General features: G+C 45.9%; 1 protein-coding gene across 3 annotated transcripts; it reads right to left on the reverse strand.

Annotated features, from left to right (window-relative positions):
- MRPL38 (mitochondrial ribosomal protein L38) lies at window positions 1-27,686 on the reverse strand. 3 transcript variants are annotated; one of them, XM_040329960.1, is made up of 9 exons: window positions 27,566-27,684; window positions 18,818-18,994; window positions 8,774-8,911; window positions 5,393-5,601; window positions 5,236-5,308; window positions 4,806-4,851; window positions 4,552-4,710; window positions 1,343-1,479; window positions 1-221 (listed from the first exon to the last, which is right to left on the reverse strand). In XM_040329960.1, exons 1-9 carry the CDS (start codon window positions 27,627-27,629, stop codon window positions 85-87), a joined length of 1,140 nt encoding a protein of 379 aa, XP_040185894.1. In that variant the 5' UTR covers window positions 27,630-27,684; the 3' UTR covers window positions 1-84. The 3 variants fall into 3 exon arrangements, with proteins under 3 accessions (XP_040185894.1, XP_040185896.1, XP_040185895.1); XM_040329962.1 differs by having other exon boundaries at window positions 27,615-27,659; XM_040329961.1 differs by lacking the exons at window positions 1-221; window positions 1,343-1,479 and adding an exon at window positions 2,546-2,857 and having other exon boundaries at window positions 27,566-27,686.
- Between the last annotated feature and the right edge of the window lie 11 nt (window positions 27,687-27,697).

Below are 27,697 nucleotides of genomic sequence, written 5' to 3' on the forward strand. Positions count from 1 at the left end.
GAAGATGCAGAACAGTCATCATTTTATGTTATTGTACATGGCATTACAAAAAAAAAAGGTAATTCTCTGAGAACCATTTGTGTATCAATAAATCCCATAGGTGGGTTCATCCGAGTTCCGGTATCTATCCAAGTATCTGAGAGGCTGAGCATGAGGGAATTTTTTCTGTGGCGGATGATATTTTGGTGGGAACTGGTGTTCGAAGATAGGTTCCTTCATATCTAATGGAAAAAAAATAAAGTTTACATAATTAAAAGTTCATTGTGATGGCTCGTTTACACATGCTTCAAAATGTGACATTGGACATCCTGTTTTTAAAGCACTCTGAATGGCAACCAAAGCACCTGTTGCCAAATAAAATGGTAAGCTTACAGTCCTGTTTGCTTCAAAAAGTGTACTCCATGTCACTTTCTTGGTGCTTCTCACCATCTCCAAAGCCTCAATAGAAGTCTATGACAAAGCTTGTGAACAGCACCTGCAGCATTTGAGGGGCTTTTATTCTGCATGGGGTTGGAGAAGAAGGAAGAGGAAGGAAGAAAGATGTGAACTGCCTGCGGGAAAGATGCGATGCTGGAATCGCGCTGGTTCCCACAACACTATAGTGTTAATCCAGGCTCAAGGGATGTAGAACCTGCAGTTTTCCTAAGAGCTCTACAGCTGCAGCAGCTGGTTGATCATTCTGAAAAAGAACAAAAAATACAGCGCACAGGGGTTGAGTGAATGTCACTTTATAGTCTAAAAATTTATAAAAAACACATATGCATGAATAAATTATTCATGCATATGTGTTTTTTATAAATTTTTAGACTATAAAGTGACATTCACTCAACCCCTGTGCGCTGTATTTTTTGTTCTTTTGCTTTTTGCCCATGTCTCCTTAGTGGTTGACAGCTGCACGGGTGTTTTTTTGTGAAACTTTTTAATCACACAGAACACTGTGGATTACCGTTTCTATGGTGTAGCGCTACCAGTGGGAGTTTTTTTTGTATAACTTTGATCATTCTGAAACCTATCCCATTAGACTCACTCAGAACAGGGCCGCAGAGAAACAAACAGCAATTTCTTCAGAATAACAAAGGGTGGGAATCTACAAAAAAGTTTGTTAAAATCCTTGCAATGTACAATAGATTACCCAGAGGGGAACGTCTTTTTCTCAACAAAAGTGATGCTTGAACGTCAAAACCCATGATCAGAATCACTTTAACCATTAAGGTACAAATTAGGAGTAGAGCAAAGGATACAGTCATAAGGGATGCTACTACACAAGGATGTGACCACACAATAGAGAAATAGTAGGACCTCTGGCTAGCATGTCATGTGATGCCTTATATGCTCTACTTACTTAATAACTGATGAAACACTTGGGTAACACTTTCATCCCATTTGCACTGGAAGAAAGCCAGGCCTCCAGGAGTTATCTTCTGCTCATATTTCCTATAGAAATCCAAGGTCTTAAATGTCCTCTGCTTCAGACTGTGACTGGGAAAAGAGTTCGGTATTAGATTGGAGGCAAGGTGAATGTATAATTATTTTTTCCCCTCTACAGATTAAAATAATTACATGCCAACGCCTGCCATTTTTTTTTAGTATTGGGTTGCAGTGTAAATAGTTAAAGTACAACTTAAAGCCCCCTGTATACCAAATCCAGCTCGGGAGGATTCAGGCTCTTGTCCAAACATACCTAAGCTCATTCCTTGAATGTAGTGCGCTGATCCCCACCGTTTCTCCTCCCCAAGTCCATCCAAGGGGCTTATGGAAGACATCATGTGGTATGGATCAAAAAAGTAGGGCAAGCGGGATTCAGCACACCAGACACTGCTTCTTTGCCCTCCTGACCACCCTCTTAGTGTGCCCTCTTGACCCTCAATTCATTTTCCCCTCTTCTGACCCCTGTCCTACTTGTTCCCTTGTACGCTGCTCTTCATACTACTGACCTCTTATACAGGTGACCAATGATTCCTGAGACATGAAAAAATTGTGAATGAAAGTATATGTCGCGTTTCTCCCTGCAGCTAACTTTTAAGGTAAGCCCAGCTTTTTCAATGACATTTGTTTTAGTATATTTTTTTAAGTTTTCTTCATGCCATCTTTGCTTTCATTTAGGGGCTTGCTAGTTGGGAAAAAAAAAGTGGATGCTGTGCTGCACCCCAGTGATCTTTGATCTCTTCTATGTTGTCCAGGTAGATATCCACATCTCTGCCTACCCCTGGTCTAGATGATGCAGGATGCACACTACACATACAGCTGGGTATGCTCTGCTTATGAATCAACAAAATAAATCATTTTGTGGTCACACAGCACCCTACTTGTAAAGGTACAGTCATTTTTCCTGTTCAATCCACTGTTGCCTGATGCCATGGCTGAAAAACAGAGCCAAGCGGCCAATGGTGGCAGTAATGAACCCAATGTAAGATCACACTAAGAAGCAGCATCAAAGGACTCCTCCTCTGTAGGGTACATAATAAAGTCGGTATAGAGAAAAACAGGACAGCCATGCAATGTCCACACATGAAAAAAAAAAAACTGCACCCATAGCAGTTTGCCCTCATGTCCCCTCTCTCGCACACAAATTACATGAGAGGCAACGCTCAAATTTTGGAGCCGTGCAGCATTGTTGCCACACCTTACAGTAAATTGCACTATGTGTACTTCACTGACGGGTGCAACAGGTATTTGTGGGGTTTCGTGCAGATACATTTATAATTAAAGTGGGTGTAAACCATTACATATACCCAGTGAAGTGACTGGCCTCAGGTAATACAGAGATAAAAAACAAATCCTCCTACATAAGTTGTACCTGTTTGTCTGCATTCTTCTCTGCATCTGTTCGAAAATGCTGAATTTTAGCTTGTCTGAGCTGCCATAAAAAAGGGGATGCAGAGAGCTGAAGTTAGACTCTGCAGAGCTCAGCGAGGAGAGATTTGAGAGCCGATTGGTGGGAAGAGACCCCCCCCCCCACACAGCTCGAAGAAACAGAGTTGAGGCTGTCAATCTGCTGCAGGCCCCTCCCCTGTCCCCATATTTCTCGTCAGGAAAACTCATTATTGATTTGGGGGTGATAGTAGAGGAATGGGGCAGCAGACAAACAACATCTAGAGCACTCAATTGATATATATATACACACTTTATGATTTATATACTTTGTTCATATTTCATGTCTGAGGTTTACAACCACTTTAAGTGCTGCAGTACATATTTTTAAATGGGGGCTATAGTTCAACTTTAAAAGCGGTTGTATAGTCCCAAACATTTTATTCTTTTTGTCACCTATAAGGCAAAAGCCATAATGAACTAGTAAGCAGCACATACTAGCTCATTGTGAAATACTTACCTTAGAACGAGGCATCGATAACTCACCTGGTCCACGCCGAGGGAGATGACAAGCGCCTTGAGGCAATTTAGTTTGAATTTGTAGCGCTATATAAGTTACTCACTCACATCTTGCCTCAGCGAGTTTTCCGGGTATCGCGGCTCCAGCGTTGTGATTGGCTGGAGCCGCGATGTCGTCACTCCCACGCTTGCGTGAGAGAGACTTCTTTCCGGCAAGGTCTGGCGTCTGCCGGGCCTTCAGCCGAGAATCCCCTGTGCGCAAGCACGGCTGCAGTCAGCGGCTCATTGCGAGGGGAATATCTCTTAAACCGTAAAGGATTTTTTTTTTTTACCTACAGGTAAGTCTTATTATAGGCTTACCGGTAGGTAAAAGTACCAAAATTTACTATACAACCCACTTTAACATTTCTGCCAGGTTTGTATTTCTGACTGAACATGCTTTTTGTCCATGTGGCACCTGTACAAGACAAAGTGGGTAGTTTTTACAGGGAACTAAAAATCAGACAACAAAGGCATTGCCAAAAGTTATAACCACACTCCAGTAAAAAATGTTTTTAATCCCTGTTCAAGAGATTTCCCATCACTGTGTGTCTTGGCAGGAATTGAAGGGATGGGAAATAAAAACCAATTTTGTAAATTCACAATCCTGAAACAATTTACTTGACATGTCTTGGACTGTAGGAGGAAACCTGCAAAAACCCATACAGTGATCTCATTAGAATCAAACCATACACCCTATTAATGTCAGGGAGTAGTTGTGCTACCCATATACAGTAAACTGCAGACATCCAACATCAGCTTCTCAAGGGCCTCACTTTATGACTCTGATGTTCAGGGGCTTAACTCAGGGGTATTGCTAGGTTGTACATGGCATGGATTACCCAACTGTGGGTGGAGAGATACATGTATAGGTATTCTGTAACCCAAGGTGAACATCACTCCCTCCCACCCCCCCATTCTCTTTCCTCTACCATCCTTTCTCCTCTTCTACATCTCGCTAATACTACTTGTCGTTGATAAAGGATTAATGCATTGCAAGACAGTATTCCTTCCTACGTTTTAGCCTTTGCTGTTAAACGAGAAGTTATACACTTCTTATCCAACACAGAGGCTGTACAGCACAAAATAGATTGCCTCACCCCCCCCCCACCCCTCCCCCTACAGACAGGTCTCTCCAATCTTCACTACCCTCAACACAGGCAACTAACACTCCAGACTTACCATGGGTTTGGTCGCATCTCCTCTGTATAGTCAATGCGTTCTTCTTGCTTAAACAAGATGAATACGTATCTATGGTAACCAGTGCCATTAACAGGGAATGTAGGAAAGTAGTGACAGATCTCCTCTCCAGAAAGGACTTGGTTCCCAGGAATGTTTCCCCTGAAAGAAACAGTCATTAATTCACAAATGGGGGAGAACCAAGCACAGAATAAAAGGATCATTAATAACTTACAGCATATGGCAAGAGTACTTACACCAGCCAGTGCACATATTCTGAGCCTGTATCCCTCAGGTGGCCATCTAAAAACATAACACACAGAGCGGAGAGAATTAAAGAGCAGCACAGTTTTCCATTAAATATCAGAGGCAGACAAAGACAGGAGTTCGTCTTTACTGGTCACCCAACAAAATATATAAAAGGCTTTTTATCTCAGGGCGATCCCCACGTTTGGCTCCAGATACTGCTCTTTCTTCTTCTGTTATTTTTTTTTATTCTTGTTTTCATAGGTTTCTTATTCATGACGCCAGCCTTGAACGGTATGTATTCTGATTGCCGCACACCCTCATGTTATCAGTAACACTGTGGTTGTATGTAATGACATGTATGCACCTTTTGTTATAATAAATTTGTTTTAAAGGAAAAAAAAAAAAAAAAAAGGCTTTTATCTTTAGTGTTAAACAAACCTGGATTTGTAAAAAGAAGTGTCCACAAAGAGTCTTCCTGTGCGTCAAATGTCACCTCTGGAGCCACTGTGGCCTGAAGCAACAAATAAAAGGTTATCAGCACAACTAGTATTATGTTAGCCTCCAGAACTAAAAACATTAATAGGGAGACACTTACCTCAGATGGAGTCACCACATTTCCATAATAGACAGGCATAACTGTGTCATCTTCTGCATTATATTGGACACGAAGAGCAACTCTAGGAACAAAGGTGGCTTCTCCAAAGAGATCTTTATATACTCCATAATGTTCAGCCACTCTCTGGATGTGATGTGGGCCACACGTTTGTTCCCATTCTGATCGAACTTCATCCAGGGGTATGTGCACTATTGGTGGAACAAATACCGTGGCATTATTGAAACTCGTTCCTTTAAGTTTTTGTAAAAGTTATCTATTGGATGTTAGCTTCAACATTATAAAGGGATAGTTCATTTCATTTCAATGAGATGTCAGGTTTCAATCACTCAATGCTTTTATATGCATTTTGAGACCTAGTAGGGAGTTCTATTTATGCAAGTTCTCAATGCCACCCACCTGCCTTGGCTATTACAAGACAGATCTCACACCTTCTATTATCATTAAGCCCTTGTTCACACCGGTGCGACTTCAGGTGTAACATGTGATTTACAAATCGCACCTCAAGTCATAGCTAATGTATTTCTATTGCATTGTCTTAAAGCGGAGGTTCACCCTAAAAAACAACTTTCTACAATGCCATCCAGCATACTAGCGTCAGCTACAGTATGCCTTTATTTTATTTTTTTGTGCTGTACTCACAGTTTAATCCATTAGTTTTGTTTCAGACTCCTGCAGGGAGTAGGCGTTCCTATGAAGAGGGGAACATGATTGACGGCCGGCTATGGCGCGTCACGCTTCCCGAAAATAGCCGGAGCAGGACTCGGCTCTTCACGGCGATATACGGCGCCTGCGCACAGACTGGGAGCTGACTGCACAGGCGCCGTGAAGAGCCAAGTCCTATTTCGGCTATTTTCGGGAAGCGTGACGCACCATAGCCGGCCGTCAATCATGTTCCCCTCTTCATAGGAACGCCTACTCCCCGTGGGAGTCTGAAACTTAACTAATGGATTAAACCGAGTACAGCGAAAAAAATAAAAATAAAGGCATACTGTAGCTGACGCTAGTATGCTGGATGGCATGGTAGACAAAAATATATATTTTTTTTTAGGGTGAACCCCCGCTTTAATGTGAATTGGGTAGATTTGGCTAAAGACTAACAATTTTGGACTTTAAAAGGCACACAATAGACATAAGAAACTAGATAAATTTATTTTATGGAAATGTCATAAAAAAGCAGTTACAAATATAAAATCAGAGAAATTAAATAAATAACTGGTCCACACAGGTTATCACACTCATAATACAATTCTATCATAAAAAAAAAATCGAAAACAGAGCATAATTTAAAGTTAACTGTGCGATGTGTAACCAGGCGGTGGGTCCAGAGGAAAGGAGGGCTCGCTCTACATGTTACGCGTTACAAATAACGCTTCCTCAAGAGCATAGACATATGGAGAAGGTTAACCGCCTTGGTAATGAACATCAATCGGTCTTTTTTAACCTAGCATTGGCCGCGGTTTAGAAAAACACTCATTGGCCAGTTAGGGGAATATTATAGTTTAAACGAAATTATAATAATAAGTAACAAGGCGGTCATGTGCTGGTAAGCAGAAAAAAAACGATCTTCAGGGGGCACAGAGCTGATCAAAGAACAGTGGCTATGTTGTTGGGCCAGGCAGCGGTGGACAGGAGGATAATCCTGAATAGCAAAGTGTAACAGACCTATGGAACTATGTATTCTGTGTGGACATCGATGATAATCCTACAGTGAGGCCTACAAAGGGTTAATTGTAGAATGACTCTTTAACTACTAAAATTCTAATGTCCCTTCTTAGTTAATTGACTCTTTTGTGTATTGTTCAAGATAGCAGTCTTCTGTCAGGTGTATGTTGATGGGATGATCTGTGAGTGTTTAATTGTTTTAAAGGTTAATTGAATTCTATTGTCTGATCAAGTCATGTTAAATAAGATTGGAGCCAAATGGTCTAGAGACTGATTGATTCAAGGGAATGTCATTATTTCAAAGTATGTGTGTGAAGGGGGGGGGCGGAGAGTGTCATTGTTCATGTAAGTTGTTGTAACCATATAAAAAGCGAGGTGAAATGTGCAATAAAAGTCAGTCCTGCTTGACTCTGCAAACGTAGCCCGTCTCGTTTCTTGAAAGGGCGTTCGATGGGATATACCGGCGGTACCTGCATATCGCAGCTTGCCAGGGAAAAGGACTTCTCCAACGGCTGAGACCCTCTCACTACATGGGTAGCCGTTACACAAAGCACTGGCTTGAAAATTTCCAGTCCAGTTAGGAAGTGGATTAAAAAAGTAAACAGGTCCTTGGGAGCCTGATGCCTGTATATGCAGCCACGTAGTGTCCCCCGATCGTGAAGGACCACCTGTACCAATGTAAATTGGAGTGCAATTTTAGAATTTTGCGATTTTATGTATGACTTGCATTGATATCTGTACATGAAATAGCACAGATGTCGGCAAGTCGCAGATGAAATTGCACTCTCCTGCGGCTTTACAATCGTGCTGAAGTAGCACCATTTCAAAGCTGCATTCAGTGTGAACGGGGGCCGATTGATTATTTTAGAGACTATGGACAGTTTCTGGCTGAACAGTCAACATCTACCATTATCATAGTATTGGTATAGTGAGTAGACTAACCCTTTAATTGGAACTACATTTAAATTGGAGATTTGCTACATTAATGGAAACATTTAGAAATGTTACCTGTGCCTAAGTGGTATCCTGAAAAAATGTGCCTTTTTTTCTTCAAAATATATAAAAAATATATATCTTCCCAATATGCAAATGTACCTAGGCACAGTTGTGCATACAACCTCATAGCTGTATGTTTGTAGTATGAGATCTCAGGTACTGCTGTCTGACTGATACTCTCAGAAGATTTGGAGTGAGATTTGGTGATGTCACTACTGTGCTGCTCACTGTCCACCTTGCAAGAGGCTCTGACATGCCCTACTTCAACCCAGATGGCTACAGAAAAGGGTATTCCAATTTAATAATGGGAGAAATAGCTGTTGGGACACCACCAACAACACTGGTGGCTAGTCCTTTGCTCTCTGCCTGCCTTTTTTGGGCATTGCTTCCAGAGTTCAGTTCCTCTTTTACAGATTTGAAGTAGAAAGCCATTTTTTTTCAGTTTTACAGTTCAGACCCTTAATTTTTATGGCTGCCTATGTCTCCATTAGGTATATTTCTCACCACATTCTGATCCAGTGACAGAGGAAGAAGTACAGACATTTGAATAGGGACATGGACAAAAAAAAAAAAAAAAAATGAAATAAAAAAGGTAAACACTCTGTTCAAAGCTTTGCATTTAAAGGAACACTCGGCTAGGTAAAGAAATGTCTGGCATAATACATAGCTAAAACAATAAACTATGCAAACCAGATAACATACATGTACGGTGACGTGCAGCTCTTTCTAGTTCTGTGTTACTTTGGTTGTCCTTCCGTATCTTCTTCCGAGCTTTCTTTAATTCTGTTAAAGAGGGTGTTAAATAGGGTAGCCCGATGTCCACCTTCTCTGGCACTTCATCTGTTGAAAAGAACAGAAAAAAATAAACACAAAAGTGTAATTGCTGGTAATAAACTCCTGAACTGCTCTTTTTAAAGTGGTGTTCTGTCTGGGGGAAAAACATTAAATACTGTAGCTGCTGACTTTCAATATATGGCCACTTACCTGCGATGTCTGTACCCAAGCCGATCTTCGGATCAGCTCCTGCCACCGCCATTCCTGGTAAGGGAAACCGGGAGTGAAGCCTTTGGACTTCACAGCCGATGCCCTACTGCGCAAGTGTGAAGCGTGCTGCGCTTTTCCTAACTGGCCTGGTGGAAGGGGGAGTAGGTGAAAACTTTCAAGGGATAGCGCCGCAGCAATCTCCCAGAAGTGGAGAAGGGTACCTGGGGAGGAAGCAGATACGTGGAAGTTCCACTTCTGGGTGGAACTCGGCTTTAACCTCCTGCTTTACATACAGTATAGCAAGTTCAGTTATTATTGCAGTGTCAAGTTTGTACATAGTTTTTGATACTATATTAAAAAAAAGAATAGTGTAAATTAGCCATCAGAGAGATCGCTCAGTGGTTCAGGTTACTTATTCTATGTCTTAGCTCTTTTTTTTTGTTTTGTTTTTATATATCAGCCATACAGGAAATGCATGGTTTTCTTTCAATTTCTCTTTATAAAATAAAGAAGACAAAACAGCAATTATACATTGCATACAGCAGGGGTGCCCAATCTTTTGAAGAGCGAGGGCCGCTTAAGCAATTTGGTAACCAGTTGCGGGCCACAATGAGCGGAGAAGGCGGATGAAGGGTCACGGCTACGCTATAGGCCCTGAGATCCGATCCGCCCAGATTGAAGGGGACAAATTCCCCTCTAATTTTTTTTTTAGAGGATCGGATTGGAGTAAGGCGGGCGTAAACTGACAAAAGTCTTGTTTGCATCATCTGCTCTGTAGAGGTGAATTGAGGGTCTGATTGGGTAGGGCCGATCGTGTGAAAAGGGCCCAAGACTACTTTCACACTGATGTGCTGCGGTTTACCCACACCGCGGGTGCAGCGTAGTGCACCTATGTCTATCCTGCAGGTTAGCTGCACTTTGCCATAGACTCCGCCTGTAGCAAAACCCAGCGCAGTACAGGAAGCATCGGCTTATGGGGATGTTTTCTTCCTCTACCACCAGCTTCATTCACAACACTGATGCTGTGGTATGACGGTCTGGGCTCGCCAATCTGCCATTCCAGAGTGGGAGGTCGCGGGCCACATCAGAGGGCTCCGCAGGTCACATGTGGCCCCCCGGGCCAGTGGTTGGCCACCCCTGGCATACAGTTTGGCACAAAACCTGAATCACCATTTTTATCCAGTTTTCCAAAAAGCCAGATTAAGAGACATCACCCAGTGTTGCGAACTCTCGCAAAGTCAATGGCTAGAGAGAACAAACTGATCCCAGAAAACAGAGAACAACCATCCCAGAAAACATGAATTGAAATAAACCGACCAAGGGAGGAAGGAAGAAAGAAAGAAAACCATTACATCTAGTATGGCAAAGATCATCCATTTTAGGACTATGTGTGATGTCACAGGAAGACCAAGAGAAAACTTCCCCTGCTATAGCCTATGGCAGGGATATGCAATTAGCGGACCTCCATCTGTTGCAGAACTAAAAATCCCATGATGCATAGTAAGACTCTGACAGCCACAAGCAAGACACCCAGAGGCAGAGGCATGATGGGACTTGTAGTTTTGCAACAGGTGGAGGTCTGCTAATTGCATATCTCTGGCCTATTCACTACTGTAAGCCTATGCATTACTGCAATGGGTTTGCACAGAGCAGCCCCAATTCTTTTTCTTCATTGCCCCTCCCCCTGCCAATTCCCCACATAGTCAGCCGCTTGCTATAGGAGCACTCTTGCATGCTCACTCCCAAGCCAGCCCTAAGTGTCCATAGACACAGAGTGTGGCTCAGCCCCGCCCTCTTCTCATTGGCTGTGACTGACAGCAGTGGAAGCCAATGGCCAATAAGGAGGGAGAGAGCCACTGCTCTTGTGCACATTGCTGGATCGAGATCGGCTTAGTATAAGGGGAGAGAATAGGGGGGACTGCATGCTGAAGGTTTTTTTTACCTGTAGCTGCTTTGTTCAACTGCAGAAAAAAAAACACCAGTCTACATACACCAATTAAAAAGGTATAATAATATCTTTGCAGATCAGGCAATGCCAGTCCTCCCTGAAGGAGGGGGGTAAGTTGTAGAGTAGCCAATGAAAGCCTAGGGGATTTTAGATTCCATAAAATTGTCTTATAGAATTACATTTCTGAAAAATGTGTTTGGGTATTTACACTATCAAAAGTTATACGGCGGCAGGTCGGCACGGCTGGGCGAGATATAGTAGCTATACGTCATCTCGCCTTTCAGCCAATAGGGGCGTGCCGGTCCCGGTCCTGTCAAGGGGGGAAATGACCTATCGCCTGTTCATACAATGTATGAACAGCGATTTGTCATTTCCCCAAGTCAGTCCCACCCCCCCTTCAGTTAGAACACACCCAGGGAACATACTTAACCCCTTACTCGCCCCCTAGTTTTAACCCCTTCCCTGCCAGTGGCATTTTTATAGTAATCAATGCATTTTTTTAGCACTGATCGCTATAAAAATGCCAATGGTCCCAAAAATGTGTCAAAAGTGTTCGAAGTTTCTGCCATAATGTCGCAGTACCGATAAAAAACGCTGATCGCCGCCATTACTAGTAAAAAAAAGATTTTTTTAATAAAAATGCCATAAAACTATTCCCTATTTTGTAAACGCTATAACTTTTGTGCAAACCAATCAATAAACACTTATTGCGATTTTTTTTACAAAAATATGTAGAAGAATACGTAACGGCCTAAACTGAGGAATTTTTTTTTATTTTATATATTTTTGGGGGATATTTATTATAGCAAAAAGTAAAAAATCGTATTTTTTTTCCAAATTGTCGCTTTATTTTTGTTTATAGCGCAAAAACTAAAAACCCGCAGAGGTGATCAAATACCATCAAAAGAAAGCTCTATTTGTGTGAAAAAAAGGACGCCAATTTTTTTAGGGAGCCACGTCGCACGACTGCGTAATTGTCAGTTAAAGCGACGCAGTGCCGAATCGCAAAAAGTGGTCCGGTCATTGAGCAGCAATATGGTCCGGGGCTGAAGTGGTTAAAGAATAAGTTCACTTTAATCACTTTCCATCCGCTCACAGTTTTATTGATACAGGGCGGCAGCAGTACATCGGATCACATTATATATTTATGGTCGTGGTCCTCTGACCGAGAGAGATGTGGATCACATAAACATGCGACAAGACTTACAACATAAAAAGACCTGAAGTGTGCCTTGGTGGTCTGGTCGGTATGCCAAGAAAAGGGGGCATACCCAAGGTAAGTAATGTAGGTAGTAAATTGAAGGATATGCTGAAAAGTGCCCTAAAAAAAGGGAAGGGCGGGAGGGTTTCGAATGTGATTGAATGCGCAGACTCACGAACATGAGGTGAGCTGGGAAGAGTCAGGCCAGTGACGTGTAGTATTGCGCACTAAACCGACAAAGAGCATGGGGGAGTGGGCTGCTTAGATACCCTCCGAGCTCCTCCCATAAATTCAGGCCACCATTCTTATTTATGGTTGTGGCCCTCTGACCGAGAGAGATGTGGATCACATAAACACGTGACAAGAACTACAACATAAATAGACCTGAAGTGTGCCTTGGTGGACTGGTCGGTATGTCAAAGAAAAGGGGACAAAAGACTCAGATAGGGGACCAACTCTTAATTGATTCTTGTGATTATTGAGCCAGCTTGGTGAAGGCTTGTGCCATTTCTTTCTGAGGATTTGGTATATATGTGTCAAAACAAGCAGACTTCCATCGGCCTAGTTTCTCGATTACGTGGTCTGGTACACCCTATTGGGAGGCAGCTGAAGCCCAGGTTGCTTAGGAGGATCTCGACATGCTTGACAAATTGGCTGCCACTCAGGGTAGCAACGAGCTACCATAAAATTGGCTGGGTAGATGGGGCAGTAGTCGGTCAAGCACCGTCACTGGGCGTCAAGCTTGGTTAGTCTGAAACAGGTTGATGTCAACCCCGGGGACGGTTTGTTGCATTTGCAGACTGTGTGTAGTGGTTCGAAAGCGGGTCGGGTGGCATCGGAGCAGTGTCTGACTCCCGGAGCCGCTGACTGTAAATTCACTAGGTCATAGGAAACCATAGAAGGCCTGGTAGATGGCCGTCTGGATGACTAGGCTGGGCAAAGCCCCAAAACAGAGAAAAAATAATGATTTCAGATATGTCCCTAAAGAGGGCACTCTGGAAAGGTAGGCGCTTGCCACGGACTACGGGTTGGTGCTTCTGTATGCCCTTTAGGAGGGACTTGACTGCATGGGCTCGAGAATACTGACTGTTTACTGGGGTCCTGCAAAGACAGGAAATGCTGTATAGGTATAGCGTGATATTATTGTGAGAAAGGGGCAGCTGCGTGTGGCAATATGATATGAAGGCTAGGACATGTCTAACGTCGCCTATTGCTGCTCCGGGTCAAGGGGCCAAAAATTTGCGGTTAGTGTTCCAAGCAGTGCGATAGGCCTTCAGTGTGTTGCATGCCAAGGAGTGGTTAATAAGCTGGGTTGCATTGGCAAGATGCGACTTCAGTCCATAGTCAGCAACGACCAGGGTGGGACAGGGATAATTGTTGGGTCGGCTCCAGGCTATTGCTGGAGAAAAAGTAAGGTTGGAATGGGACAGCGCATCAGCTGCAAATTTTGCATTTGCCTGGAATATGTCTACAGAAGATATTAAACTGGTGACAGAGTGACAGCTGCGCGAGCCTGTGCAGGAAGGACATGATGGGGAGTGACTTAGATCTACCTTTATTGAGGATGTCGGCTGTGGCCCGATTGTCCCTGGTGAAGAACACTGTCTGTCCTGTTCAAGTGTGGCCCCAGACCTGGGCAGCTGTCACAATGGGATACAGCTTGAAAGAGTGATGAAGACTGGGCGAAGCAGGAATTTAGGAGAATTTCTGGAGCCACGTTTTGGCGAACCAGTGGCGGACGAAAAATGGCCACGAAGCCCGTGGAGCCTGCAGCATCAGTGACCACCTGTGGTAGCTCAGGTGACACTGCCGGGATGAACATTGAAATGCCTTTCCGGCAGGTGAGGAACTTGTCCCACATAGCCAAGTCTGCCACTGCTGCTTGGACTAGTTTGAGATATTGGTCTGGATCTTGCACTGGTGTGAGAAAATCAAGACAATACACGTGGACTCGCGGACCAACGTGGACTCGCTGGTGCTGGATGGAAACCTCAACTATCCTCAGGGAAAAATACAGAGAAAAGATGAGTGGACCATGTGCCACTGAAGATGAATGGCCAACTGTTTGTGTGGCTGATTGTTTGTCACTGAAGTGTGTTTGCGAGTTAGTTTGTATGCGGGTTTTCACGCAAGTGCGTGCCGCAAATCGTTTTATACTACTGGAGACAATATTGTGTGGTTGCAATAGTGTCAGGTTGCTGGAACGATATTGCATGGTTGCAGGGGTCTCGATGAGTATGAAGGTTTGTTTTGAGCCAGCATTGCGCGGTTGCAAGGGTCTCAGTCTGGTTTGCAGAGACGGTATTGCGTAGTTGCAAAGGTCTCGATGATTGAGGTTTGTTTTGAGACAGCATTTCGTGGTTGCAAGGGTCTCAGTGAGCGTCAGGCTGCTGAGACGATATTTTGCGTGATTGTAAGGGTCTCTGATTATGAGGGTTTTCTTTGCGACGATATTGCCTGGTTGCGAGGGTCTCGACGAGTGAGTGGTTGCCAAGACAAAATTGCGTTTTGCAAGGGTCTCAAATGAGTGTCAGGCTGCTGAGATGATTTTGTATGGCTGCAAGGGTCTGAACTGGGTGTCAGGTTGCTGAGACAAGATTGCGTGGTCGCCAAGGTCTAGACAAGTGTGAGGTTGCTGATACGATATTGTGTTCTGCAGGGGTCTCAAATGAGTGTCAAGCTGCTGAGACAATATTGCATGACTGCAAGGGTCTTAATGGGAGTTGGGTTTGCAGAGACGATATTGTGTTTGCAAGAGTCTCAGTGTGTGTGAGACTGCTGAGGTGATATTGCGTTTGCAAGGGTCTCAACAAGAGAGCGTCAGGCTGCCAAGACGATTTGTCTGGCTGCAAGGGTCTCAATAAATGTCAGGTTGCTGGGGGCGAAACTGCGTGGTCACAAAAAGTCTTATGAGGGGGAGGTTGCTCGAGACAGTATTGCGTGGTTGCAAGAGTCTCAATGAGTGTGGGGCTGCTGAGACGGTATTACATTTGCAATGGTCTCAACAACAAGGGTGTCAGGCTGCTGAGACGATCTTGCGTGGTTGCAAGGGTCTCAACCGGTGTCAGGTTGCTGGGCCGAGATTGTGTGGTGACCAAGAGGGTATTTATTTATACTTTTTTTTTTGACAGGAGAGAGGTTGCTGGGATGACGTTGCGTTTTCGCAAGGGTGCCAGACTGCTGAGACGATTTGCATGGTTGCAAGGGTCTCAACAGGTATCCAGTTACTGGGACGAGATTACGTGGTGACAGAGGGGGTATTTATTTTATTTTTTGACAAGTGAGGAGGTTGCTGAGACGATGTTGCATTTTTGAAAGGGTCTTAACGACGGTGTCAGGCTGCTGAGACAATTTGCATGGTTGCAAGCTCTCAACAGGTGTCAGGTTGCTGGACCAAGATTGCGTGGTGACAAAGGGGGATGCAGAATAGGAAGCATAACGAATCGCAAGATTGCACATGAAACTAAAAGGTTTGAATATTACCTGCGTCAGTGAGTGGGATCTGCCGACGAAGACCGCGAATGAAGAAGCCGCAATGCACTTGCGATTGAATGCGCAGACTCACGAACATGAGGTGAGCTGGGAAGAGTCTGCTGCGTAGTGACGTGTAGTATTGCATTAAAACAACAAAGCGCATGGGTGAGTAGGTTGCTTAAATACCCTCCGGGCTCCTCCCATAAATTCAGGCCACCATACTGGCCTTCACAGGGCTCAACAAAATCCGGGCGCCTGGTCGCAACTGCGACTAGAATTAGCGACCTGGCGCCCCGGGGAAGCTTAGGCCTGCAGAAGGCCGCGCACTCAATTACAGGAGGAGCAATACAATAGAGGTGCAGCCCCCCTGGTACTTGTAGTCCCCCGTGTGTAAAGCTGTATGTCTCCTCCCTGCAGAGCGGTGTCGCCCTCCTCTCCCAGTGTCGCCCTCCTCTCCCAGTGTCGCCCTCCTCTCCCAGTGTCGCCCTCCTCTCCCAGTGTCGCCCTCCTCTCCCAGTGTCGCCCTCCTCTCCCAGTGTCGCCCTCCTCTCCCAGTGTCGCCCTCCTCTCTCTCTAATCTCCTCCTCTAAGAAGGATCAGCTGGCATGAATGGTCAGACTGTCAGATGCAGAGCAGGTTGTATGCTATGCATACTAGCTCATTATGCCTTTGTCTTGCAGGGTTTTTTTTGTTTGTTTTTTGTGGGTTTAAATTACCTCATGGTAAAGAACTCTGAGGAGCTGAAAAAAAAAATTGTTGTTCTACATAAAAATTACCTAGGCTATAAAAAGATTGCCAAGACCCTGAAACTGAGCTGCAGCATGGTGGCCAAGACCATTAGCGGTTTAACAGGACAGGTTCCATTCAGAACAGGCCTGGCCATGGTCAACCAAAGAAGTTAAGTGCACATGCTCAGCTTCATATCCAGAGGTTGTCTTTTTTGGAATTAGACGTATTAGTGCTGCCAGCATTGCTGCAGAGGTTGAAGGGGTGGGAGGGTCAGCCTGTCAGTGCTCAGACAAAATGCCGCACGCTGCATCAAATTGGTCTGCATGGCAGTCATCCCAGAAATCTTTCTAAAAATGATGCACAAAAAAGCCTGCAAACAGTTAGCTAAAGACAAGCAGACTAAGAACATGGATTACTCGAACCATGCCCTGTGGTCCGATGAGACCAAGATAAACTTATTTGGTTCAAATGGTGTCAAGCGTGTGTGGCGGCAACCAGGTGAGGGGTACAAAGACAAGTGTGTCTTGCCTACAGTCAAGCATGGTGGTGGGAAAGTCATGGTCTGGGGCTGCATGAGTGCTGCCGATACTGGGGAGCTACATTTGGGAACCATGAATGCCAACATGTACTGTGACATACTGAAGCAGAGCATGATCCCCTCCCTTCAGAGACTGGGCCACAGGGCAGTATTCCAACATAATGACCCCAAACATACCTCCAAGATGACCACTGCTTGCTAAAGAAGCTGAGGGTAAAGGTGATGGACTGGACAAGCATGTCTCCAGACCCGAACCCTATTGTGCATCCGTGGGGCATCCTCCATACGGAAGGTGGAGGAGCACAAGGTCTCTAACATCCACCAGCTCCATAATGTCGTCATGGAGGAGTGGAAGAGGACTGCAGTGCCAATCTGTGAAGCTCTGGTGAACTCCATGCCCAAGAGGGTTAAGGCAGTGCTGGAAAATAATGGTGGCCCCACAAAATATTGACACTTTGGGCCCAATATTGACATTTTCACTTAGGGGTGTACTCACTTTTGTTGCTAGAGGTTCAGACATTAATGGCTGCGTGTTGAGCTATTTTGAGGGGACAGCAAAATTTACACTGTTATACAAGCTGTACACTCACTACTTTATATTGTAGCAAAGTTTAATTTATTCTGTGTTGTCACATAAAAAGATATAATAAAATATATTTACAAAAATGTGAGGGGTGTACTCACCTTTTGTGAGATACTGTGCTAATATATATATATTATATATATATATATATATAGTGACAGGAAGTCAGGTTAATCTGTGGGTGTTGTCACAGTCGGGACATACATTTCTGCCTTGTTAGACAATACACCAATCATTATTAGGCGTCGGCTGCCAGAAATAGCCAGGAAGGCTAAGGGCCGTTGGAAGACTCCAGCTGTTCAGAGTGAGGCAATTAAAGGCCCCTATAAAGTAGCCCAGAGGATAACCACCAATTGGCTGCGTCAATCCTAAGGCTGTGTGAGAACAGGAGAGCAGTGCCAGAAATTCTCCTGACGAGGTGAGGAGACCATTGACTTTGTCCTGTGTTATAAATGTCAAAAAACTATTGTTTTGTGCTGTATGACCAGCACTGTCTACCCAGCAGTAGGCTGAGTTAGGTTCCTGTGTGGAAGGTAGACGCCCAGAGTGGCTAGGATTTATTTTGTGTTTTGATTTGGTTTATGCTGTTTGGATGCTTGCAATGTTTTCCAGCAAGATGGAAAAATAAACCATAAACTTTGTTTTCAACCGTTTTCGACTGCCAGTCTGTATAAATTCAGTGTGTGGTGAACCCAACCAAGGGGTCACACACCCCGCTACCGAGCTAACCCCTCACAATATTTTATATATATATATATATATATATATATATATATATATATATATATATATACACACACACACACACACACACACACACACACACACACACACACACACACACACATATATATATATATACAGTGTGTGTGCTGTTAGCATGTAGGAAAGTCACACCGCTGCTCTATAGTAAATATATCAGCCCAACTCTCTAGCAGTCTCGCACTCCCCATGCACTTCTCAAATCAACAGCAATCATGCTCTGTGAGCAGCACTATTGATTAGAGTAGGGTTCAGGGTGCAAGGAAGACCACTGGAGAGTCGGGTTGCCGTTTATAAGAGCAGAAAGTCTGACTCTCAAGTGTGCTGCAGCACAAGGTATTAAAGCTCTTGCTGCACCACTTACTGTTAAAAAAAAAGAAAAAAAAAAAAGAAGCCCTATATTTATTAATGTACGGTATATGTAGCCTAACTGCATTACACTAATTAATCAGTAGGACCTTAATAAAAGCGTAGGAGTGACAGCAGCATAGTTCAACTGGAAATGAGCATCTGCTTTAATACATTACCTGCTGGCTGCAGATACTGTCTGTATGTCCTCCACCAGACCGGTTTGTTCATTTCTGCCTCAGCTACTCTTTTATACCGTTTAAAGCTGCGATATTTCTTGAGAGATTCCAGTTCTTTACCTTCAAACTGCTCATTAGGAAGAGGACCTAGAGGAGCAGCTCTGCGGCAAAGAGCAGCTGTAAACACAAGAATACAACAATCAATATATAACAGAAACAGACAGTGAACACAAGAATACCATCAACTAGTTCTTTCCCTAGAACAGCCATCTCCCTCCTAGCATGTCATAGCCTTCTCTTTCATTTCAGGGTCCAATTATTCTCTTTGCTGGCCCAGCTACGCTGTACCTCACTTACCTAACTTTTTATGCATGTTGCTTCTAAGGGAGGAGCAAAGGGAATATTACCGAATATGACAGCTGGGGCTCCTGAAATCACATCCAAGATGGAGGCAACCAGCAGCAGTCTCAGGCATTTTGGATATCTGTTATTTAACCATAAAATCTTCCCTTATATAATGTAAAATACATTCTTCTTTTTCTACAAAAGCCGTTTTTGCACACGTTAAAGCAATCATTCTGGGCCTTGAAGTGGTTGTAAATCCTTACAATCCACTTTTTACTACAGGTAAGCCTATAATAAAAGCTTACCTGTAGCTACCACGCATATCTCCTAAACCTGCACAGTTTAGGAGATATCCCCTGTAACAGCATGTGCCGACATCATCGGCGCACTGAAGCAATGGTTTCTTTGCGACGTTGCTTCAGCTAGTGTGTCGTTACCGGCACGAGGAAGTGACGTCTTTGCAGCTCCGGCCAATCACAGCACCGGAGCCCACGATACCAGGAAGTAACTCTGGAAACGAGTGTATGGGGACCGCTGCAGGGGCTTCGATCTAAGGGGAGTGGTTCATAATGAGCTAGTATGCTATCCATGCCTTTGTCTTGCAGTTTTTTTGTTTGTTTTTTGTGGGTTTACAACCACTTTATGAACTTCCAAACATCATACAGTATATTTTCTGAAAGCAGAGACCCTGGAGATTAAAATGATCATAGTTTCATATTTTTATTCCACGCGATATTAGTACAATGGCTTATCAAATTAGTAAAAAATACACTATATAGTTACACAAAATGTAATCCATTATCCAATTTTGGTAAAATAATAATAGTAGCTATTATAATAATAACTACTTGGGTTATATGCCACCTATAGGTAAATGGACACTGGTAGATCAATCAGAACAATCGAACAGGAAGTCCTCCTCTATATAACCCCTCCTACACACAGGAAGCACTTCAGTTTTGTAGCAAGCAATAAATTCCCAAAAGAGGGGAGGGACCTTATTATAATAACCGGCTCTGTGTCCTGTGATGCACGATAAAAAAAAAAAAAAAGTAGGATTTTTTTCCGCAAAGTTTATTGTAAACAGCATACTATTCATTTCATAACACTTATGACTATATATATATATATATATATATATATATATATATCTCTCTCTCTCTATCTATCTATCTATCTATATCTCTCTACTCCGCTCAAGCGTGTTATGTTTAAAACAAATTTCTCTTTCTCTCCGTCTGCGTACCGGTTTGTTGTGCGCCCCCCCCCCCCCAAGTATATCCATCTGTGGCCCCCAAAGCTCGAGCGTGTTATGTTTTTTTTTGTTGCTGTTAATAGATTTATCTTGTTTAGCCTGACAAATCCGAGCGGATAGATTTGAAAGCATGTCTTCAAATTTTTATCCGCTTGAAATCCATCCCAGGGGATAAAAATCCGCGGAAACAGATCCGCTGGATTGTACACACCAGGGGATCTATCCGCTGGAGCCGGTCCGCGGATCAATTCCAGCGGATGGATCCTCTCGTCTGTACGGGGCCAATCTTTCCCCTACCGATTGGTGATAGAAAAACCTCCCACTCACATATTTCTGCGGGTGCCACCCCCAGGCAAAAAAATATTTTCAAGTCCTGCAATTTAAGTTCCCCCGAAGTTGGCATCCAGGGGCTGAACAGTGCCGAGATACAGGACTCAAGACCATTAGGTCCCGCTGGACTGGGAGTGTCCAAGACTCGCTATGTCAGTGTACCAAGCTAATTCAAGATAAGGGACCAATGCTACTCCCTGAAGGTGCAGGAAGGCAACCACCTCTGCCAGAATTTTTGTATACACCCTCAGACTGGATGCCAGTCCGAAGGGGAGAGCAGCGAACTGCCAGTGCTGAATTCCCTGTCAAGCAATTGCAAACCTGAGGAAGGCTTGATGTTCTGGGAAGATCGGGACGTAGAGATACGCATCCTTCAAATCTATCGTCACCATAAACACGTCCTTCAGAAGAAGTTTTCTGAGGGTATAAAGTGCTTTTCCATGCGGAACTTCTTGTACCGCAAGGAAGCATTCAGTCGTCTCAAATTTATTATGAGGCAATACCTCCCTGAGGGCTTTGGGACTACGAAGATATGAGAATAGAATCCCTGACCCCACTGTTCCACAGGTACTGGTACTATGACTCCCTACTCTGCGAGCTCTGTGATGTTCTGCAGAATGCCCGCTGCCTTGAGGGGATCCCTGGGTAGATGGGTTAAAAGGAATTTCGCGGGAGGATGTAGATAAACTCCAGTCTGTAGCCCTCTCTTATAATCTGAAGAATATGGGGACTTTGAGTAATACTTTCCCATTTGGGAAGGAAGCGAAAAAGCCTTCCCCCTACCCTTGCGTCACTTGAGTCCTGTTCACCTGTCTTTTGTTTGGAGAAGAGAAGACTTACCTTTTGTCTCTCCCAACCCCCCACCTTCTGTTACCGGTACCCCTTTTATCTAAAAAACGTTTTTTAGCTTGGGGGCCATGGAAAAAAATTAAAATAAAATCTCTTTTGGGCTTAGTGGGGAACTTCTTGCCATTTTCGGTAGATCTCAAAAGTGTCTGATCCAATCCTGTACCAAAAAGGAGGGAACCTTCAAAAGGAAGCCCACACAATCGGGTCTTGGATGAACTGTCACCATCCCACATCTTGACCCACACAGCTCTTCTTGCCGAATTCAAGAGAGCACCCGTTTTAGCAGTGGTACGCACTGTCTCTACTGCTGCGTCTGCTAGGTAAGCTCCTGCACTACCTATCACCTCTAGCGAGTCCAAGACTTCCTTGGATTTGGAAACCCGAGATATGTGATCCATTAATTTGGAGATTAACATATCTGCATGTCTAGCTATACAAGCTGAAGCCAATGTGGGGCTCATTGCTGCCGCATTGGCTTCCCACGCCGATCCATCTGATCCTTGATATTACCCCCCATCCTCAAAAGAGAGGTCAGATTGCTTGGATAACTGTGCCAATGAGGAGTCTAATTTAGGCGTTTTAACCACTTAAAACCCAGACCTTTAGGAAGCTAAAAGGACCCGGCCAGGTTTTGTGATTCGGCACTGCGTCGCTTTTGACAATTGCGCGGTCGTGCGACGTGGCTCCCAAACAAAATTGGTGTCCTTTCTTTCCCACAAATACAGCTTTCTTTTGGTGGTATTTGATCACCTCTGCGGTTTTTATTTTTTGCGCTATAAACAAAAATAGAGCGACAATTTTGAAAAAAATTCAATATTTTTTACTTTTTGCTATAATAAATAGCCCCAAAAAATATATAAAAAAAAAGTTTTTTCCTCAGTTTAGGCCGATACGTATTCTACCCATTTTTGGTAAAAAAAAAAAACCGCAATAAGCGTTTATCGGTTGGTTTGCGCAAAATGTATAGCGTTTACAAAATAGGGGATAGTTTTATTGCATTTTTATAAAGAAAATAATTTTTTACTACTAATGGCGGCGATCAGCGATTTTTTTCGTGACTGCGACATTATGGCGGACACTTCGGACGGACAATTTTGACACATTTTTGGGACCATTGTCATTTTCACAGCAAAAAACGCATTTAAAATGCATTGTTTATTGACTCCAGCGGCGATCGGGTCCCGGAGCTTCGGACTGGGTCGCGGGAGTGCGCGCCTGCGACCCCACGGCTGGGCTTAAAGAGCAACGTACCTATACGTTGATGTGCCCAGCCGTGTCATTCTGTTATCGGCGTGAAGGGGTCCTTAAGTGGTTAAATAATTTTTCCTTATCCTCTTCTTTAAAGGGACACCTACGCTTCCAAGTTTTATACTTTAGAAGTTTTCTTTCGGGTTCCTTCCACTCTCTTGACTAATGCCTTGTACACACAATCCGGCTTTTGCCGGGCCAAATCACAACGGAATTCCATTGGAGAAAAATAGAACATGAGTGAGTGAGTGAAAAACTTGTAAAGCGCAACACACGCAAACTGAATCGCCTCTGATGGAATTCATCAAAATTTCCGATGAAAAAACTCAGATGGGGCTACACCCGATCGGAAAATCCAATGGAAAAAGTCCGTCTGACTTTTTCCATTGGAAATTCCGATCGTGTGTATGCAGCATAAGCCTCGATACATCCTGTCCTGTGCAGACACTTGAGCCACAGGTTCTTGTATCTCCTCAGATGCATATACCGCCCTAAGGAGGCCCTCCATGTTGTCGGCCGAAAATATGTTTTCCGAGCCTGGAGTCCTTTTCCTCCTCCTCCGCCTGACTGTCAACTAGACCCTCGTCAGACATCCCCTGATCGGGGATCTCCGATTCCTCTTCCTCCTCAGACTTCTGAGATAAGAGGGACCCGAGAGGCCCTGGGTGCCTTTTAACAACCTTGCCCGAGCCTGAAAATCCTTAAGGGTTGAGAGCATCTTGGTTTGGACAGAGAGAAAGTCTCTCATGATCTGAGAGGTCTCCTTCCCTGCCAATTTCTGAATGCACTTGTAACGAAAGGTCTTATAATAGTCCAGGGGTAATCTATCGTGACAGTACCCGCACCTCCTAGAGCGGGCAGGGGCCTTAGGACGGCTGGCAACCCCCTGGACAGTGACGTCCTCCCATGAAAGTACAAAATACACAGGCATGCTAAAAGGCAAAATGCAATAAGCCCTGTGTCATACACAGGGGAAAGAGTCAGGGTACCCTCCACAATCATAACCCCTGATGGCTGGGTTGACTCACCCCCTGTGGTCTCCTTTATGACCTTGGCAGGCCTCTCCTCATGCTCCATGCCGCCAAAGAATAGCGCACTGTAGGGCCACTGCGAGGAGCAGAATGGGCACCTATCTACTTGGCCTCTGTTCTGCCTGTATGTGGAAAAAACGCAGCCGCCACCTTGCCGGAGACCGGAACAGGAAATAACACGGAGTGTAGCAAAGTCATTACCGGCACTGGGGAGGAAAATGTCCATTCCACCTCCAGGCGCCAGGAAGATGGCACGGAGCACTCCTACATGCCGAACGGCGCCATCCACTGCCCAAAATGAGCCTGCCCGGGAGCTTTCAGGCAATGGAGATACCGATACCTCTCTGAGCAGAAGGACATGGCCAGCTCCCCCCTTCTAAGTGGACACCCAGACAGGTAAGGGGGAATGAAAGGCTAGTGGCCCCTTAAGTTCTAGGTACTCCCCTGCACCTAGGGTCCTTCAGGACTCAGGGGGGCTCTCTTCCAAATGGAGCCCCCCCTGAGGAAAGGAAAGGGAGACCCCCCAGGGAGGACGAGACTGTACAACTGTAAGTATACAGTATATAATCATAACAGTTCTCCCCTAGTAAGTACTCACACTTCACTAGTATCCATAGCCTCATGTTATATTTCAAGAGGCCCAGCTGAATCTGCCGAGCACATGGCCAACATGGCCACCCCTCCACTTCCTACCTATATAGAAATAGGCCCCTGCGCCCTCTAGTGACTGGAGGAGAAATGGCAGTCCATGCTCCTAAGAAGTACACAGAGCATGTTTCAAATCAGCCCGTTTCTTGTCTCACCTTCCTTCCGGTGCTCTCCCTGGTCCTGCTCTCTGGTAACAACATCATCTATCTGCACCTCCACACTGAACCTGGCTGTTTCCTGGTGGCCACAGGATTGATTTCTCTCCCTGCCTGCAGATCCGTGGATCTAGATGGACCTGAGACCGGATCGCACTGCGCATCATGAGACCCTGATGTAATTGTGTATTGTAAGTGCATTTCTTTTGAGATTAAAGCGGGATTCCACTCGCAAATTTTTATTTTTAAAAAGTCAGCAGCTACTAACAGTGTAGCTGCTGACTTTTAATAAGGACACTTACCTGTCCTACTTGCCCGCGCTGATGGCCCCCCCCCCCCCCGATGCCGATCCCACGATCGATGCAGGTCCCGCGCCGCCATTCACACTAGGGGAAACAGGCAGTAAAGCCTTACAGCTTCACTGCCCATTTCCTACTGCGCATGAGCGAGTCTCGTGCCGACTTGTGAATGGGCGGCTGCTCTCTGAGAACACACACAGTTCCCAGAAAGCAGCGCGCCACATTCACTATGAGATGAAGAAGAAGAAGACGGACCGCGGATATGGAAGAGGCAGATTACAAACTTCCGCATAGCAACAGGTATTTCGGGTGAGTATAATTTTATTTCTTTTTTTCACATTTTTTTTTTATGATTTTTGGTCAATTTTTTTTTTCCTGGGTGGAACTCCACTTTAAACATAGTATCTGACATATTGCACTTAGGTGGCACTTTCCTTTTTTTTTTCCTTGTCTTCCCCTAACAGAGTTGGCTTTTCTCTGAGGACAGCTGCCGCCCACCATCTTCCCATCTCCTTCCTTTTTAGGATTGGTCAATTTGTACCACTATATGGACAATAAAACCGACTTTTCTAGACATATACATTGCCCGCTTTTTAAGTGTTTGATAGTACCAGTGTTTGCGCTAACAGTTTATTCCAAAATTTCAGCGGGGGGGGGGGGGGGGGCAAAGAGGACCCAGTCCTTGGTGTCAGCAGGGGGGGGGGGGCAAAAAGCGCCCAGTCCTTGGTGTCAGCAGGGGGGGGGGGGGGGGGGAGCGAAAAGCGCCCAGTCCTTGGTGTCAGCAGGGGGGGGGGGGAGCGAAAAGCGCCCAGTCCTTGGTGTCAGCAGGGGGGGGGGGGGGGAGCGAAAAGCGCCCAGTCCTTGGTGTCAGCAGGGGGGGGGGAGCGAAAAGCGCCCAGTCCTTGGTGTCAGCAGGGGGGGGGGAGCGAAAAGCGCCCAGTCCTTGGTGTCAGCAGGGGGGGGGGAGCGAAAAGCGCCCAGTCCTTGGTGTCAGCAGGGGGGGGGGGAGCGAAAAGCGCCCAGTCCTTGGTGTCAGCAGGGGGGGGGGGGCGCGAAAAGCGCCCACCCCTTGGTGTCAGCAGGGGGGGGGGGGGGCGAAAAGCGCCCAGTCCTTGGTGTCAGCAGGGGGGGGGGGGGAGCGAAAAGCGCCCAGTCCTTGGTGTCAGCAGGGGGGGGGGAGCGAAAAAGCGCCCAGTCCTTGGTGTCAGCAGGGGGGGGGGGAGCGAAAAGCGCCCAGTCCTTGGTGTCAGCAGGGGGGGGGGAGCGAAAAGCGCCCAGTCCTTGGTGTCAGCAGGGGGGGGGCAAAAAGCGCCCAGTCCTTGGTGTCAGCAGGGGGGGGGAGCGAAAAGCGCCCAGTCCTTGGTGTCAGCAGGGGGGGGGGGAGCGAAAAGCGCCCAGTCCTTGGTGTCAGCAGGGGGGGGGCAAAAAGCGCCCAGTCCTTGGTGTCAGCAGGGGGGGGGGGGGAGCGAAAAGCGCCCAGTCCTTGGTGTCAGCAGGGGGGGGGGGGGGAGCGAAAAGCGCCCAGTCCTTGGTGTCAGCAGGGGGGGGGGGGGGAGCGAAAAGCGCCCAGTCCTTGGTGTCAGCAGGGGGGGGCAAAGAGCGCCCAGTCCTTGGTGCCAGCGGGGGGGGCAAAGAGCGCCCAGTCCTTGGTGTCAGCGGGGGGGGGGGCAAAGAGCGCCCAGTCCTTGGTGTCAGCGGGGGGGGGGCAAAGAGCGCCCAGTCCTTGGTGTCAGCGGGGGGGGGCAAAGAGCGCCCAGTCCTTGGTGTCAGCGGGGGGGGGGGGGAAAGAGCGCCCAGTCCTTGGTGTCAGCGGGGGGGGTGGCAAAGAGCGCCCAGTCCTTGCTGTCAGCGGGGGCAAAGAGCGCCCAGTCCTTGCTGTCAGCGGGGGCAAAGAGCGCCCAGTCCTTGCTGTCAGCGGGGGCAAAGAGCGCCCAGTCCTTGCTGTCAGCGGGGGCAAAGAGCGCCCAGTCCTTGCTGTCAGCGGGGGCAAAGAGCGCCCAGTCCTTGCTGTCAGCGGGGGCAAAGAGCGCCCAGTCCTTGGTGTCAGCGCGGGGGGGGGGGGGGGGGGAGCGCCCAGTCCTTGGTGTCAGTGCGGGGGGGGGGGTAGAGCGCCCAGTCCTTGGTGTCAGCAGGGGGGGGGGCAAAGAGCACCCAGTACTTGGTGTCAGTGGGGGAGACAACAACAAATAGCACCTGGTCCTTGGTGTCAGCAGGGGGCAAATAACGTCCAGTCGTGGGTGTCAGCAGGGGGGGGACAAATAACGCCCAGTCGTGGGTGTCAGCGGGGGGCAATAGCACCCAGTCCTTGGTGCCCCAGTGTTGGTGTCATTGGGAAAAATAGTGTGTGTCAAATAAGAGAAAAGGGTTTTTAAATTGTAATTCCTCACTGGCCAGAGTTGGCCCTTTAAAGGTCTGAAGTAAGCTTACATAGCTATGTACGCCCTAGTCTGACCATATATCACCCTCACCATAACACATGCTCACGTCAATACTACGTATCCTATAGTCACATATAAAATGCGGACTACAGATCCACACTGCTATGTAATTCACTGGCCGAACAGTACATAGAAGAAATCTCTGATTACCCGCAGTACTGATCATCCTCCCTGACACCGGTCTCCTCATCACTCTCACCAAGGGCGCCGCCATCTTTCCTGTCACACCGCTCAGCTCACTGACTTGATGGGCGTGGCGTGGGTGGAGCTATGGAGAGGAAC

The sequence above is a fragment of the Rana temporaria genome, chromosome 12 (assembly GCF_905171775.1).
Source record: "Rana temporaria chromosome 12, aRanTem1.1, whole genome shotgun sequence".
Classification (NCBI taxonomy): Eukaryota; Metazoa; Chordata; class Amphibia; order Anura; family Ranidae; genus Rana; species Rana temporaria.